This window comes from Myotis lucifugus, unplaced genomic scaffold, assembly GCF_000147115.1.
Source record: "Myotis lucifugus unplaced genomic scaffold, Myoluc2.0 scaffold_2828, whole genome shotgun sequence".
NCBI classification, from domain to species: Eukaryota; Metazoa; Chordata; class Mammalia; order Chiroptera; family Vespertilionidae; genus Myotis; species Myotis lucifugus.
Window position 1 is genome coordinate 1 of NW_005873876.1, and position 17,412 is coordinate 17,412.

A 17,412-nucleotide genomic window follows, 5' to 3' on the forward strand; every position below is an offset into this window, starting at 1 on the left:
TAAACTGCGACTGAGTTCATTAATTTTTAATAAATGTAATTTTGAAATAACTAAATACTTAGCTATTAACACTGTGAATCTTTTCAGGTAAATTGAAGAATGAAGAAGAATCTCATAGGTAGGTGGAATTGAAAATATCTGTCTATTCTAGTTAGTATTTGTAGAATTTGTACAAATAGTTAAATTAATTACCTCTGAAACATAAGAACTAGTTGTTGTAATATAATTGTAGTAACCAATTAAAAACAGTAAAAATAAAAATGAGTACATTTAGTGTAAAATGTATTGTTTATCTTTTTATAGTGAACAGTCCCCAAGTGAAACCCAGTTGAAGGAACTTACTCAGTATTTTGGAGTCAATGACAGATTTGAACCCCCTGTTAAAAAGAAAAAAATTGAGAAGGTAAAGTGTTGTTGATTTTTTTTATTGCATCTTATATTACTCAGTAGAAAATATTTGTAATTAACCTTGCCAAAGGTAGTTCTCATTAAGTGACTATTAAAATGCCTTCTATGTGCCAAACAAGGTGCTAGATAAAGAAGTAAATATATAGTTACAAATCATTAACAAAAACTGTTAAGAAGGAAATGAATGGGGTATTGTGAAGAAATTCAAATGGAGGCCCCACTTTAGCTTGTTGTGGTCAGGGAAGACCTTTCTCAGAAGATGCCATTTCACTGAGACCTGAAGGAGGGAAGGAACCATCCAAATAAGGAATGCTAGTGCAGAGTGATTGCCTGGATCAGGGGTCCTCAAACTGCTGCCCGCGGGCCACATGCAAATACAAATATTGTATTTGTTCCCGGTTTGGTTTTTTACTTCAAAATAAGATATGTGCAGTGTGCATAGGAATTTGTTCATAGTTTTTTTTAAACTATAGTCCGGCCCTCCAACGGTCTGAGGGACAGGGAACTGGCCCCTGTTTAAAAAGTTTGAGGACCCCTGGCTGGATAGAGGTCCTAGGGAGGAAAGAGTCGTTCATCATCGGACATTGGAGTCACTAGGTCAGCCTGGCTGGAGAGCCGTTAGTGAGGAGGAGGGGTCCCAAGATAAGATTGGAGAGGCCGGCAGGTAGGGAGCAAACTCTGGGACCTTCAGGGGCAGAGAAAGGAGTTGGGTTTTAGTGACAATGCACTTGAGAGTCCTTCAGGGGTTTTCAGTTAAAAGGAGTGACATGATCTAAATTATGTTTAAAAAGATTGCTATTATGTAGAGAATGGACAGCGGGGCAGCAAAAGTAGGTGAGAAGAGAGCAGTTAGGAGGCCCTTCTAGGCATGAGGTCATCTTGAACAAGAATGCTGCTGCGGAGGATGGGGAACAGTGGGAGGATTTGAGGTATACGGCCGAAGTAGAATTGACAGGATTTGCTCTGGATTGTTTGTGAGGTAGTGGGGAGGATTTGGAGAATGAGGAGGGAAAGAGCCATTCACAGTTTTACCTTAAGCATAGTGATAATAGTTATGAAGATGGGAAAGCTTGGGAGGGGAGAAGATTTAGAGTGGGGCCTCCAGAGTTCAGTGTGGGGCGTGGGTGATATCAGCAAGCAGGAGGACAATAGACTGTTGGTAAAATGAGGCAGCTTGGAGGAGAGTCAGCTTTAGAAACACATTTGGGAGTTGTCGGTCTTTATATAGATGATTAATACTGAGTAGAGGTTTGAATGCGTGAGTAACTTACATATTCACATGCAGGAATGATGGACAGATTCCAGCAGCATGAAAACAGACCACTGAGTGGTAGGGCTAGAGCACAGGGTCCTGCCTGGTGAAGCCCAGGTATACTGTACCTTGTGTGTGCCTCCTTCGTGGGCCATTGCTGTAGATGACTGTGTGCATAGAGATCATTACCATTTTCTGATTAATCAATATTCCTTATGAAAAACCTGATTTTCACCCATTGGGTGGTGGTGCATCATTGAGGGCATGTGCATTAGGAACTCACACAACAGAATTTTACATGTGAATTTGTGGTTCCAGCTTTGTCAAGTAGAGGAGCTGGACTGTGACCTCACCAGCCATGCTCTTTGTCAAGTGCTGTTAGCTTATGGTGCTAGGTGATGGAAGAGTTTAGTAAGGATGATTTTGTACTAATGTAAGCATTTGGAATGTTAATATCTTCTAAAAGTGCTAAAAAAAAGTTGAACATGTAAGTGGAATTCTAGGATTTTATTTCTAGGAGAGGGTTTTGGTCATCCAAGCCAATAACTGGTTTTCTTTAATGAAACAGACACTTAAGAATTAAGTACCTCATTTATCCAGAGCTGTGACCACTCCTAATCCTGACTCCTAATCCATTGTTTTTTCTACTATATTATGCCATCTCCATTAGACGCTGCTCCAAACAGCTGGGTAATGGAGGTTGATTGATGGTGAAGAGATACATTTATAATTTTAGATGATTTATTTTTAAGTAAAAAGTATATTTTTAAGCTCAGCAGTTCATACAAGTTTCTAGAAGAGGGGAATGTTCCTGTTTCCCCCTTTGTGACATTAACTTGTAAGCTGTGGCCCATCCATGGTAGCCAAAGGGAAGTAGCAAGTTGACTGAGTAAACAGACTACTGGTTTATTCTTGGGCGTTGGTGGAAAAATAGGTTGGATTCCTCTCTGCTCGCTGACCTGTGTTATTCTACGTCTGGAGTAAGGGATTGTGGCACCCAGATGATCCGTATCTCAGGAAGCCTACCTAATTGGAGGGACACAGCAGACTGCCATGTGGAATACGCAGGGCAGGCTCAAGAATGGATGCTGTTAGACCAGGTTGCTGAGGTGAAAGACTGGAGAGCAGGTCTGGGTGGAGGTGTCAGGCTACCCCAGAATTTGTGGTGCAGGGAAAATTAAAGTTTGATATTAATGTTTTGTTTTCACATATCTCAGTGGCATTTGAGGAGATACCTAATGTTCTATGTAGGAAGGAGAGGCCATTGTTTTAGTATTTCTTAAATGAAAATAGTTTATTTTGACTATAAAAAGAAATATTAATTAAAATATTCCAGGTACAGGTACTGAGATCCTATTATGAAGGGAATTGGGTGCTATTCAAAAGGAGTAAGAAAGTGGTATTGTTTTAAGCTGGATAATGACATGGTATCCGCTTAAGAAAGATAGAAGACCACTTTGGAGATGGTTATAATCTTTCAAATGAGATTATGACGCCCTGAAGAAGCACAGAAAGGAGAAATGAGAGACACTACAAAACAGTTAAATTAAGAGCACAGAATTGGAGGCATTGAAGCTGACTGAGGATTTTATCAGGGGTGACTGATAGGGTAGTCAGCTCTAAAGGAGGAGCAGGCGGGAGTGAGGAACTTGTTTTTAGACATAATTAAAAAAGGAGGACGCTACCTTCAATATGAAGATAACTAGGAAGTAGCTGGAGCTGTAGATTTTGATAAGGTGAAAGGTCAGATGCTTTAAATTATATAGAGATCCAAAGCAGCTTATAAGAATTAATTGAAGGCCTAGGATTGAATTACGGTGTGAAATAAGAGTAAGAAGAAGGGGTCAATCACAGAAATCGCAGGAGTGCTGTCACGAAGGGGCAACAAGAGATAAGGGGCTTCAGAGGAGATTGAAAATAGATATTTGGGGGGGATAGAACGTGGATGTAGTTAACATAAAAGATGCTCAGGTAAAAGGACAACAGTTGGTGTCTCCTGTGACCGTAGACTCTGGCTTAGAGCGTTAAGAAATGAGATGACATCAGGGCAACTGATAAGAGTGTTTTCTTTAGAAGAGAGAGAAGTAGTACTAACATAAGAAGAAATCAGTTTGAGGAAAGAGGCTGAGGCATCCCATCTAGTCCCTGGTCCAGAACGGGGAGGACAAGCTTGTTTGTAGGATGAAAGAAAGATGGGGGTAGAAAGTTTAAAGAGCAAGGTTCTGGATAGCATGAAAGCAGATGGGATTGTGGTGAGCACAGGAGGTGGGGTTAGTCTTGCAAGGGAGATGATTCTTTCCTGGGGGCAGTAAGGAATGAAGAACAGAATACCTGAAGATAACTTTTTTGAGGTGGATGAGAGGAAGATTGTAGAAAGGACATACATATCCTTGGTTCTTCTTTTCCCTCCCTTCTCCCGCTCCCGTAAAGTGGGGGTAGAGTTACAGTCTGAAAAGGAAGGAGGTGGGGTTGAGGGTATTTGGAGTAATGGGAGAGACATGTAACAGTGTCATAGAGGCCTGTGGAGCCTGTCAAGGGCAGCATTGAGAGCCCACCCAGCTGGATTGTTTAAATGGCTTTTAGCGAAGCCAGTGGGTTGAGTTATTTGACTTTCTCTGACATTGCTGCTGAAGCACCTAGATGTGAAAATGGTCGAAAGAAATGGTGGGGAAAGCCTAAACAAGGAAAGATGTTGGAGGAACGGGAGGCATTGTTTAGGTCAGTGGTTCTCAAACTGTAGCCTGCTGCATAGTCTGTGCTAGCGAATGTTTGTTTGCCTTTCTTTTCTGCCTTTAAGTTTCAGGTTCTGTTTCTTTCTAGTCGGGCCTTGAAAAGAGCATAGACCAGGCTGTGGAAGAGTGGAATATTGAGAAGGCCGAGGAGCTCAGCAACCAGCTAGCTACCCGAGAGGTAAGTCAAACCTTTCTTATTTCCAAATTTTCTAAAATGAATGTACATTTTTTATGATCATAAGTAAGTTCAGTATTCAGATTTTTGACCTACGATTTTCCTTCCAGTCCATTTTCTTCCCTCTTGTTCTGCCATGTATTTACAAATATCTTTGTTTTTAATGTTTTTAAATTAAGTCTAAAACTTACGGTGGAAATACTGCATGATTTTACCTAGTTCAGAGACCTTTCTGCCCCTTATGATGAAAAGGCTAGCGGCTAGCTTTCTTCTTCTGTTTGCATCATTACCTCAGTTTAACTCTCCCGGAGGAGAGTTGATATAACTCTGTGTGTTGTAATGCCACATCTCTCAATGTTTTTCTAACACTTGCTCCCCATAATGCATTCTTATTTCATACTCTGCACATTTCCCTCAGCCCTAAAGAATTTTCAGTCTTTAAAACAAAAAAAGGTATAGTTTATAGTACAAAACTAATAGATATATTGAATATTCTTTTTCCAAGTACCAGGCTTCTGGAAGATTCTGACTTGCACCTTCTGGGGGGATCACTGCCAGGTGTTGCTAGGCAAGGGCACACGTAGAGTAAAGAGCTCATATTGGCATATGTGGTGGTGTTGCTGTTGTTTTGTAAATTTTTTTGTCGTTGCTACTATAGCTTTCACTTTTAGCATCTCTCCCCTTTCTTCATTTTATTCTTAAGCTGTAACTGGTCCATGGGGTTTGAGTATGTGGACAGCAGCATCAGTCATCTGTGTAAACTGTTGGCCGTGTATACTGTTCTTTCTTACTCACCTACAGGTGAGCATTTTCTAACTGAGACGAGTGATGAAATTACTATTTTAATAAATTTTTCTATGGAAATACTATTTCACTCTTACATCATTAGATGTCAAAAATCTATCGATGGCTGTTTGTTTGTTTTCTATTTTTGGCTGCCAGCTATAAGTATTTTGTGAGGTTTGTATTTTTATGTCCAGTAGTGAGGCTTAGGGATTTAGAAGTTATCTTTCTTTCCTGAAGCTTAACTGATGCCCTGGGAGGAGACGGCTCACCTGTGGCTGGTGGCAGGCAGCGGCTGCTTGTTCACTCCACCTTGTCTGCCCCGCCCCTGTTCCTCGTGAGCTTTCCTTTCTCTGCCGCGAAGCTGCCCGTGAGGCTGCACAGACGTGTGCCTTGGAGGCTTCAGAAATGAATGTTTCCTTGGCGGGTATTTGGTGTCTAGTTCTGTGTTTTGCTTTGTCACACTGCTGTTTGGAAGTGGGAATTGTATCATACAGATGAGGTGTTTTCCATTTTAAGGGCTGTTATTTTCTGTCACACTTACGACAAATGCGATTGCTATAGGAATACATGGTATTTTCAGCATTTGTAAGGATAGTAAACATTTTTCTCAAGTGCCCTTTTTACAGTCATACAAATGTAATGCTTTGTTTTACTACAATAAATTTATTTAGGGTGGGTTGAGGATTCTGATGACAAGAAGACAATAATTTGAGTCCTATTCTTGTCTTTGTATAAGTGGGAAAACATCTGGAAGGTGTTTGCTGTTCAGACACAGACATTGGAAAGATACTGATGCTATGTTAATTAAGTGCCCATGAAGAATAAAGTAATCAAGATGGAATTTCTTAATAAATAGTTTAGTTTGAGATTTAATTTTTATATTTATCCCTTTGCTGTCAAACACCGTGGAGATGAGAGATGGGATTTTGAGAAGGAGGTAATTGTGAGTTGGGACAGAAACCCTTTGTAATTAAATGTATACATGCGTGGTGAGTACCCTTTTGGAAATCAGGTATGTTGGTTTTTAATCAGGAGCATTTTCTTTTTTCAAGAAGCAGTGACTGGGGCCAGCTGATAAAGCCTTTGCTCAGAGGCACAGATCCCAGAGTTCTGTAAGCCTTTTCTAACCATAATAAGTGAAACTAATTTTTGATGTTTAACATTTATAAGCCTGTGAAACCAATAGGGTAGGACCAGTCCTGAGGAAAATGAAGCCCAAAGTAGAACAGTGTTTGGGGATGGGCCTTGAATACAGTTCCTCAAAATAAGGCTGTCAGTACCCTGTGGTTGTGACACAGCAAGCACTTTTTCTCCAGAATCACCTTCCCTTAGGACCTAAGGGAAGCATTTTGAAAAACCCTAACTTAACTCTGGTGCCCTGTCACATATAGAAATTTTTTGATATTTGCAACCATAGTAAAACAAAGATTTATATTTTTGATATTTATTTTATATATTTAAATGCCATTTAACAAAGAAAAAATCAACCAAAAAAATGAGTTCGCGTGTCACCTCTGACACGCATGTCATAGGTTTGCCATCACTGCCTTAGGTTAATGGTGACCGTAAGGATGTCTGTGATCTGAATTTGTATAGAAACAGGTTCCGTGTTTAGAGCCTAGATTGTGCAGTTACCTCTGGTTTTGCCATGTGGTGATGTTGCTTTGGGACTCCCTACAATTTTGGAGGAGAGATGAAGTGAAAAATATACGTGGGTTTGTGTCATACTGATGAATCTGTTTAAGAAGTTGTTTTTTAAAAATATTACTTACACACACACACATATTTGTACTGATTTGCAAGGTATTGATATTCACATCTTTGCTAAGGCCTAAAACCTTCATTTGGAGTAATGACATAAACTGTTGATATTTTAAAGCTTTTTGCTCGAGTTTATGAATGCAGGACAAAGGCAATGACTTCCACCATTAGTGCTGTTGGATATAGTATTTTTTTAGAACCTAATCAAGGTCTCACAGTATAAATGATAAAAATATCCCATTATAATACTACTTTTTAATAGATAAAAATACTACATTTTTAGTTTTTAAAATAGACTACTTAAATGTTTGGATTCTAAAACATAGGTAAAGTTAATGTTGAAATAATAGTTTGTTAATATTTAAAATAACAAAGGTAGGAATGGCCTTTAAAAAAAGTTTGAGTTATATTTTTTCCTAGCTAAACACATTAAGTGCTGTCTTAAATTTAGGCAGGTTATTAATTTGGAGCATAAAGCTCTGTTTTTAGAGCAGTTTCCTAGAAAATCTGAAGGCATTCTCATTGAAGAGGGGTATATATACATTGAAGGATAGTTTTTGCATTTTGTATGAACATCTAAGAAGTGGTCCTTCATCAGAAATGCTTCGGATCCAGAGTGCTTATTCTGGCTTTCAGAATTTTCCCAATACAGTTCACTGTTAGGCTGTTTCCCTGTGAGGATTCTGGCTACAGTTCACCCTTTTTATTCTGGTTTAGTTTATGGTGATGTACGTGCCATGTTGTCTTGATGGAATAAGAGCTTGAATTACTGCCCCCTCTTTGAGACTCCCCCCCCCCCCCAAAAAAAACCCACCTCTTCCCAAATAATTTTGATAGGTTTAGCTATCAAAGCACATGAAGCATTATCATATCTAGAGTTCAGAATTGAAACATTTGTTTACATTTTTGGAATAGAAATGCTGCCAAACTTGGTAAGTTTAAAGTCACTGCCAATCAATGCTATTTTCAGAGCTCTAACATTTTAGGAAAGGTGTTGACATCACGTGAAAGAACCTGAACTGAAAGACTACTACAATGAAGGAAATTTTGTGGTTCTAAACCTTTAATTCTATAATCCAGAGAGCAGAAGTAGTTTCTTCCTATTTTTGTGAATGGGTAGAAATATCTTAACCATGTTTCCAAAGTAAAATAATTCGATATGAAGCTGAACATATATTCCAGTGAGCTACTGTAAGAACCTGTGACCTTATGAAGAATGGCAGGTACTGCCCATTTTCTTAATTATTGTGATTTCTAGCCACTGAAGAGTGTGTAAACAAAGTAAAAGTGCATTAAATATTACTCATTTGTATATATTAAGAATTTAAAATTAAATATCTCCATTTCATTATTTTATTTTTGTAGAAATGACATTATTCTGTTAATCTAGTACCAGGGGTTTATATGAAGAATACATTATTTCATTATAAAGTCATTAATGCCTGCGAAATATATTTTATGGCCTTCTTTGAAATTTTACTACTCTGCCTTCTGTCTTTTTCTCTTTGCAGTTAGACAGTAGAGTTTAGGGCCATTTTCTGTGTGGTACATTTCACCGAGTAGCAGTGGGAAAGGACAGGGCTCCGGGGAGAGAAGAGCTCCCACTCGGTCTGTAGGCTTCTGTCAGCTGGTCAGCAGCATGATCAGCTTCTTGGGCAAGTTCGCTCTCAGCCCCCTGGGGGGTATGTGTCTATCAAGGATCATCTAGAACTGACTCCCTTTCATTAACTTTGGTTGTCTTAGTGGCTTTTTAATTTAAATGTTCGTCTGTGTATCGTTTTGTAGTCTGCGCATAGAATGGGAGGCTTTTAAATGGTGATTTTAATACTTTTGAAGCCTTGTTCTCCTTAGTTTTTAGAAGTAATTCAGTTATCTCACATAGATGAATAATTAGCACAAGGTATGAAAAATAAACTATTCCTATGCAGGTAAGGAAAGACTTCATTGAGTTCCTTTACATTGAGGTTCAACATATGTTCATTCTCACTAACACATTGTGTGCAGCCTTGAAGTTGGAGCATTTTAACATGGGAAAAGCAAAAATGGTACTGAGTGTGGGTTCTCCTCGCTTGCTTAGATTCATCACATTGAGGATGTTTTAACCTTTGAGGTATGAGTGGATGATCACCTAGAATGGTGTTCCTTATGCTCCCTTTTCATTATGTTTATCTGTGCTTTTAAAAAACCTTAAAAAAAGATTTCAGATGTTACAAGTCTAATTAAAGAGACAGACAAAGCACAGTTTATACTGTAGATTTTTTCTGCAGTTCAATTAATCAGCATGTTTTCTCTTTTAATTAAAACCATTTTAGTAAATTAAAGCCCACAGCAAAACACATATATAATTTGTTTGTAATTAGCTCTTAATTGGTGGTAGTTGAAGCTTAGCACCCTCGGTTTCTTTCTTCATGATTGCCATTTTATTAGCAGCCAGTCATTAATTAATCTTTTTCTAATTAGCTTATAAAACTGTTGATGGCACATTATTGTAAATGTGATTTTAAGTTCAAAGCTTGTTAATAAGCTTTCTTACTTAGAAGAACAGAGATAAAGAAATTGCTGAAAACAGCACTACAGTTCTTTTAAAAAAAACTGTCTTTCTTATGGGGAATGTGTAAAGCATCTAACAGCTTATGGTTAATTTTTTAATGCTTTTTTCCCCCTTATGAATGGATAAGTTGTTTGAATATAAATGTCTGTTTCCAGAAGTAATTTCAATAGTATAACATCTTTTCTCCCTCCTTTGGAGTACTGTAATCTACTTATAATTCGAAGCCGTAATAGTCATCATTAAAACAGGTGTTATATAAGCTATTGCACTATGAAATCGAAGTTGATTATATGAATCAAAGTATATCTTCTCACATATCACGGGCCAAATACATTTTTAACTATTGCAAGGTGAATCATACACACACAGACATACACACAATATATATGATATTTGTGTATAATAGATCTTTATGATGTGTTTTAAAAACAGGATTTGTTGGGTTATACTTAGAAATAAAAACTATTTGGGTTAGTTGATATGAAGGTGTAGGTATTAAATAATAGGTGTTTGTGCAGTTGTACATGCACATAGATGTGGTACACAAACTTGCAAAGCTGTGCATGCACATTTTTAGATGACAATGAAATGAGGCTATTTTTTGAATAGAGAGGAAATGATTTGATTTAAAGTCTGAGTTTAAATGACTAGCTATGGTGTAGCCTGTGTGCTGTTACCAGAGCTCCAGCATCCCAGGTATGACCCTGGAGAGGACGGTACCAATCCCGATACAGACATCCAGAATTTACCAACGCACACACCGTATTTAATTAGCCACGTCGTCTTTATTGAAATAAACTACCAGTTTTCTAAAACTCTTTAACTGCATGGCATTCTGAGCTGTTTATCAATATTAGTGCAAAGTTTTGAAAGCTATATAAAAAAACAAAGCGTTATAAATCATTGGAAGTGCTTTCCCCCCCTTATTTGCTTTTTGAACTTTGCATGATATTTCAACTTTGGCTGTTTCTCTGCTTGTTTATAAGGCGGCATTTTAGGATGCCATGGAAGAGACTAGAAAGGGATAGCTGACAAGGAAAAAATTAAAAATTGGATAAAAAGTAAATGAATAATGTCATATTACCAAAAAGATGAGAGGCTAATTTGTGCCGACTTTTTGCTAATTTTGTTCAAGCCTCAAAATGAGGAGCTGTCACCCGCTCTGTGTAGCGCTGATGACAGTGCCAATGATCCATGAAATAAGCTGCCGCTGGCTTTGTTCTGATAAGAATGAACAAATCTGCACAGTGTTCGGCTCCCAGAATCTCATTTTCATACTTGCATGCAGGCTAAAAGAAATAAGCTGTTTGCAGACTTGATTAATCAGACATTGGAGGGGTTTTTGTCTCTTTGATCTCTTTCGTCTCCTAGGTAACTTGCTTGACATTAATGTTGAGCTTGAGTAAAGACAATCAGGAATTGTCGACCAAACTGATATAAAAATTAAAGACCTTGACACTTTAAGTACTCCAGTAATGGTTCCGCTTTACTTCAGAAAACATCTGTTTTCATTTAATTAAAGAACAAAAGAGAATGGCATAAATATTTTTCATAGAGACCTATTATTTCATAAAAAGGTAAAGTATGATAATTGGTATTTTTAAATAAGTGCCTTGAAAGTATCCAAAAGGGAGGAAAACTTTATAAATCTGTTACAGGCTAGTAATTTTGAGATGAGTAAAATATTTTATGGAATGGATAAGAAGTTTTTACAGTTGGGTTAGATTAAGCTGTTTGAATCAGATGCTTCAAATAATTATCAGCAAACTCTAGAATAGCAAGGTTTAGCAAGAAAAACTTAACTTGATTGTGAAAGTTTGTCTTTTAAAAATCTCGACTATGTTACAAGATGTGCCATTATATCTATTTTATAACCCAGTATGATTTACACATGCTAAACCTGTAAAATTGAAAGGAATTAAAAAAATGTCGCGGAGCATTTGCTTGAGGTTATGCAGACGCTTTTACAAATCTTCCAAGTGGCTGTAAAGATGAATGCCTCCAGGGTCCAGCCAGGGCCCTGCTTTCCCAACCAGCTAAAGCCCTTATCTTAAATCCAAGCAAAGTACCATTAATCTTTTTGAAAGACCTTTTATGGCTTTTAATATATCCCAAATTAGAACATTTTACACCCTTGGTTCCTGAAATATGGTGATAAAAAGCCTTTAGAGCTTAATTTTCCTTACCGCTTGCTCTGACCAATTTGCAGTTCTTTGTGATAATGTTTAGACACCTTAATTAAAATGCAGCAAAATATTGGATGTTCTATATGGAAAATGCTGATACTTTGGCTACACATACAAGAAATTCTGTATGGATTTTTATTCATTAAACATTTTTTTCTTCCCACATTGTGTTGCTATGGTTATCTGATGACCCGAAACCGTTTTTTAATATAAAAACTATTGACCAAGCTTTTGTGATGTTTACTTGGGTATGAAGATGCATTTTCCTTTTTACAGACGGGAAGGGGGATTCCTGTTGGCCTGTGTTATTTGTTTGTAATACTGAAACATAGCACGATATTCCTTTATCTTCTGGAGCTCGGGTTAGTCAACTTGCCTGGGAAATGAGCTTCCTCTCGACTCTCTTCCACCGAAGATCTTGTTATTCTTCCTCCCGTCCACATATTCCCACTCTTCATAGTCTCCACAAGAATAAGGGGAGCATTTATTTTAAGCACATGAAGGTACACAACATTATTATAACAGTTTTAGAAAATAACTTGGTCACATGGTTAATGGTACATGGCAAATACGTTTTGGGTCATTTTTATTTCATACTCAAAACGTATAAGCTCAATTTAAATACAAGATAAACTAGCTGAGTGGTACTTCCGTTGGGGAGTTTACTTGGCAAAATTTACATTTGATAGATAATGCATAGGAATATAGTTAAGTAGAAAAATACAGGGTCCTGTGTTTTACCCTTTGGAAGTGGGGACAGGGAAGAGACTGAACACTCAAGGTGAATGTAGAGAGGCCCAGAGTACATCTCAGTCACGGGGCGAGCTGCGTTTATGACGGCAGGCTGTTACCAAGTGCACTTACTGCTCTCCTGCACTCCCGGCCGCCTGGCATTTAGGTGGGACCGTATGAGCAGCTCTGACCAGAAGACTGGAGCAGAAATGACGTGTGTCACTTCTGGACTTAAGCTTTTGGGAGCCAGGGTGAGACCCTCTGGCCGGCTCTTCCTCTGCCACGGTGAACTCGGCTCGGAAGCCACATGCTGAGACGCTGGCACCACAAGATGGAGGAGAGCCCTGCCCGTCTGCTGACTTTTAAGTGAAACGAGAAAGAAAAGTTCAGCCAGTGAGATGGGGATTCCTTTGATACTGCAGCATTGACTAGCCTGACCTGACAGGTGCTAGCCTGCTTTTTCACTATGGTAAACGGGTAGTTTTTCATGGATAGGAAATCCTGATAGATCCTCCCACAGCATCCTTCAGAGTTTCATTTCCTCTTTGGGGATGTGCGACAGCCCTTTGATTCCTAGCCTTCTTTAGTTGACTTAGGTGAACTTTTCTGCGATAAAGAACTGGAAGTGAAAAGAGAATCAAGAGAACAGGCCCTGTCTTGAAGCAGTGCTCCTGGCAACCCCTCTCCCAGGCCCACAGTTTGAAAATGTGTCCTTTTGTCCAGGGCTGTAGCTCTTGTGCCTAGAGCAGTGCCTGGCAGAATGATGCATTTGTGCCCTTATAATTGTCAAATGCATGTCATCCTCGTGAGAAAGGGGATGGCGGCAGTCTTGGCGCCGCTAATGTTGGTTTGAATTTTGAGAAGAAACTGGTCTGCCTTCTCCCGCGGGCTCTCAAGTCACACTCGATCTTCTTTTCTTCATGACCTTCCTATTGGTGGGACCACTTCCACACCTGTCAGGTTGCTTCTGTTTGTTTTCATTCTTTCTATACACCAGTGATGGCGAACCTTATGAGCTCAGTGTGTCAGCATTTTGAAAAACCCTAACTTAACTCTGGTGCCGTGTCACATATAGAAATTTTTTGATATTTGCAACCATAGTAAAACAAAGATTTATATTTTTTGATATTTATTTTATATATTTAAATGCCATTTAACAAAGAAAAATCAACCAAAAAAATGAGTTCGCGTGTCACCTCTGATACACGTGTCATAGGTTCGCCATCACTGCTATAGACTTTCCTCCACTGAAAAATCAGATCTAGTTTTGCTCTGTTTTAGGAACCCCAGGCAGGCTTGATTCCTACTCCTTCGTTTCACCCAAAGAAACTTCTCCAGGATCAACTGGAAGAAATGTCAGGCATGCCAGACCTCAGTGCTCAACCGGCCTCTCCTTATACATGCGCTCTTAACCACCTACTGAGTCTCATTATTGGCAAACAGATTCCTAACACTTGGGCTTCAATAGTTGACGTTCAGTGGCGGCCAGTCCTTTCTACTCTTGCTTAACACGTTAAGCGCCCAGCCTGTTTTGTCTTCTGGACGGAACGTATAGTGTCAGTCACCAGTGACGGACTTGGGGGCTTAACATGTTAAGTCTGCTGTCCACAATAGGCATAGGTCGTTGAGTACAGGGATAGGAAAGGTAAGAAACACCAGAGTTTTCGCCTTGGTTGTTTAGTCTGGACTCTTACGTCCACATAGACAGGCACTGTTAGCTCAGACTAGATCCCACGCTTGTCCTGGAGACACCCCTGAGGGCGGCCCTGCAGCAGAGCTGGGAAAGCAGTGTGGTGGCTGTAGTCGCTAAGAGCTGGAGCGGCAGCAACAAAGACTGGTGGCTGAGTTAGAGAAGACAGCGTGGGAGAGGAGGAGGTTTCATTATTTAAAAATATATATTTTTTAATTGATTTCAGAGAGGAAGGGAGAGGGGGAGAGAGAGAGAGAGAAACTTCAAAGGTGAGAGAGAATTGTTGATTGACTGCCTCCTACAGGCCCCTACTGGGAATTGAGCCCACAACCCAGGCATGTGCCCTGACCAGGAATCGAACAGTAACCTTCTGGTTCATAGGTCGAGGCTCAACAACAGCCATGCCAGCCATGCAGGAGGTCTCATTTTGATTGGACCTTATAGTCTGGCAGATGGGTGTGAGGAGGACTATGAACTGAGGGACCAGCGGAGGGAAGACTTCGGTCCTGCGGTCCTGGTGCTCAGCCTTCTCACCTGTCAGTGCATTAAAAGCTGTTGCCCCTCATACAAGTGGGTCATTCGCTTTCTCAGGTTTTATTAATGACATCTCTGACTGCCAGTCAGAGCTTCTGGTCAGCATGAGATAACTGGTGTGACCATGCTGAGTGGCTGTAATTCTGGCCCATAGCGAAGACACGCGGTGTCTGTCAGTCTGTGCAGTCGCATCGGGTAAACTGTTTGGCCTCCTGTTTGCTGAGATCGCTGCAGATCTTCACCACAACCTTTGTGGGCCCTCGAGGGGCCTCAGTTTGGGAAGCATTTCCACCCAGGAGACGGGCCCAGTGAGGGTTCTCTGGGAGGCAATGGGCCACATCAGTGTAGCCCTATAGTTGGTTGCTCAAGGCGTCCGGAGCACATGGATTTCTCATTTCTGGGCACAGCTTTCTTACCCTCAAGTTCTCAAGTGTTTGTAGTCTTGTATTAGCTGGAATATTTATTTTCACTTTTCATTTTCTTTTTCTTCTTTCTAATTCTTAGCTTGGTGTAAAAATTGCCAAAGCAATTGCCTGCCATAAATTTGTAAAAGCCAAAAAGGAAGCTGAAAATTCACAGGCTGCTCGAAAAAAGAAGAAACTTGCGTGGGGGTAAGTTTACGGCTTTTAGTGGTGACGCCACCAGCTTCCTAGAAATGGACACATCCTGTGACACGCTTTATGGGTCCGGCGTGTGTGTAATTGCTACTCACTGTCTTCTTTGTATGCGTGCTGCTGTGTGTCGGATTGTAAATGATGAGGCATTTCTTCATCCTGTTTGATGTGTGTTTTGTAATCAGTGGAGTATGTGAACATTTAAGTTTATTTTACTTTGGCACTTAGTGAACATGTTACTTTAGTGACATATTTTAGAAATAAATTGAGATGTTTATGTTCTTCATTTTAGATTTGAAGCAAAGAAGAGATGGGAAACCAAAAGCAACATGGGCTACATGTAACTTGCCTTGCCAGAGTTCTTCAGGACAGTGTGTCTTTTCCTAAGTCTTCAATTGCTCAGAAGACTGAAGCTATCCCTGCTTCTGTTAAAGATGTCAGGAAATGGATAGAAGAAGAAAGAAAAAATAAGCATAACACTTGGAGGGTGATCATCAGTCCTTTTCTGAAGAGTTCAGCCCATTGAGGTGAACGGAGCGGAGTGTTCTGTTGGTACAGGAGTCTGAGTCCACTACAGGGGAAAGCTCGGCTTTATTTATTTCTTTATAGAGACCTGCAGTGTAATCGATTTCACTTTCATCCGTTTGGTATAGCATAGCCGTTAAGCTCCTGGTACTTTGTTATCTGTCCTCAGTGGAACTGTACTCATTCTGGAATTGTGTTTTCAAGATTGGCATCTTTATAATGGATTCATCATAAGTGTAAGAAAGTCTCCATTGATAGTCTTTACAAATGACTTCATCTTAATGTTTTAAGAGTAATGATTGGTTCTTTATTGGGTGCAGTGGAGTTGATACTTGACAGGAACATAATAAAAGCAATTGGTTGGTTTTAGTGCCTTCAGATAAAATATCTCAATAAAACAAAGACAGCATGTGGTGTTTGGAGAATGATTGAAATTCAGCTCTTGCTGGAAATGTCTTCCTAAATATCTCAGCCCAGCCATGTCATTCCTTACATTACGAGATGATTCCTAGAAGCGAAAATGGTATAATTACATTAGAATGTTATAACTCAAGACAATATAACTTGGAACCTTCTAAGAACGTGGTTGGATTGTTCTTACTCCTCTCCCCTAGTTTTCCTTAAAATGTGGGTGCATTAATGAGCTGAAAGAGGATTGGTGCATGGGAAGTAGACTTTATTATGTGTGTGTCAGAGTCCTCATTAGCAGGGCCTTTGAGAAACTGTATGACCAGCTGTTGACACGACCACAGCTGGAGGTTTGGAGTCTGGCAGGCCTCTGGTATTGTGGCGCCTCCCTCCTCGGGGCTCGGTAGAGATACAGAGCTGCACACTTCCTCTGGTTTGATGGTATAAATTTAGGAACATTATTATTAACTTGTTATTTTCAGATTTACAGTAGTAACAAAATTTCACTAATTTATTGGTGTCATTCAATGTTTTACCTATATTCTGGAGTAAGTAAGTTGCAATTTAAGAGAACAAAATCATATCTTGCTTCCACTTAGGTGAGAAAAGCCTGTATTAAGAAAGCAGGATTTTAGGAGATTGTTTATTTATAGAATTGATCATGAAAGGTTGTCCAAGACCAAATATTGGAAACTCTTATATTTTGTGATTTAATATCCCGTTGCACTTTGTAGATACAGTCATATTACTGCTTACCTATAACATCTCATTTTAAAATCCTAATAGGTGAATATAAGCTTATAGCATAGGAACCTTGCCTTTAAAAAAAAATCGGCCACACAATCCAGTGGTTTTGCCTGAAACGTTGAAAGTGCTCTTGAGCAGGGCTGGTATAGACTTCTCACACCCAGGGCTCCGAGACGGGCCTGTCCCGCGCCTCTGCCTCATGGTTCTTTTCCCGTACCCACTTCCTGCAGCGAGTCTCACCTTCTGCCCCTGTGGAGGCCTTGCCAGGTGGCCTCCTTGGGGTCTTCTGATTGGGAGCCTGTCCTCAGCCT

General features: G+C 39.6%; 1 protein-coding gene across 1 annotated transcript; it reads left to right on the forward strand.

The window, feature by feature from the left end:
• Nucleotides 1-87: 87 nt before the first annotated feature.
• LOC102429697 (protein FAM204A) lies at nt 88-16,524 on the forward strand (the record flags this gene model as incomplete). Its single annotated transcript, XM_006108618.2, has 5 exons — nt 88-118; nt 304-403; nt 4,481-4,570; nt 15,312-15,418; nt 15,714-16,524. Coding segments are annotated over 5 exons (380 nt in total), but the record flags the coding sequence as incomplete, so codon positions are not given.
• Between the last annotated feature and the right edge of the window lie 888 nt (nt 16,525-17,412).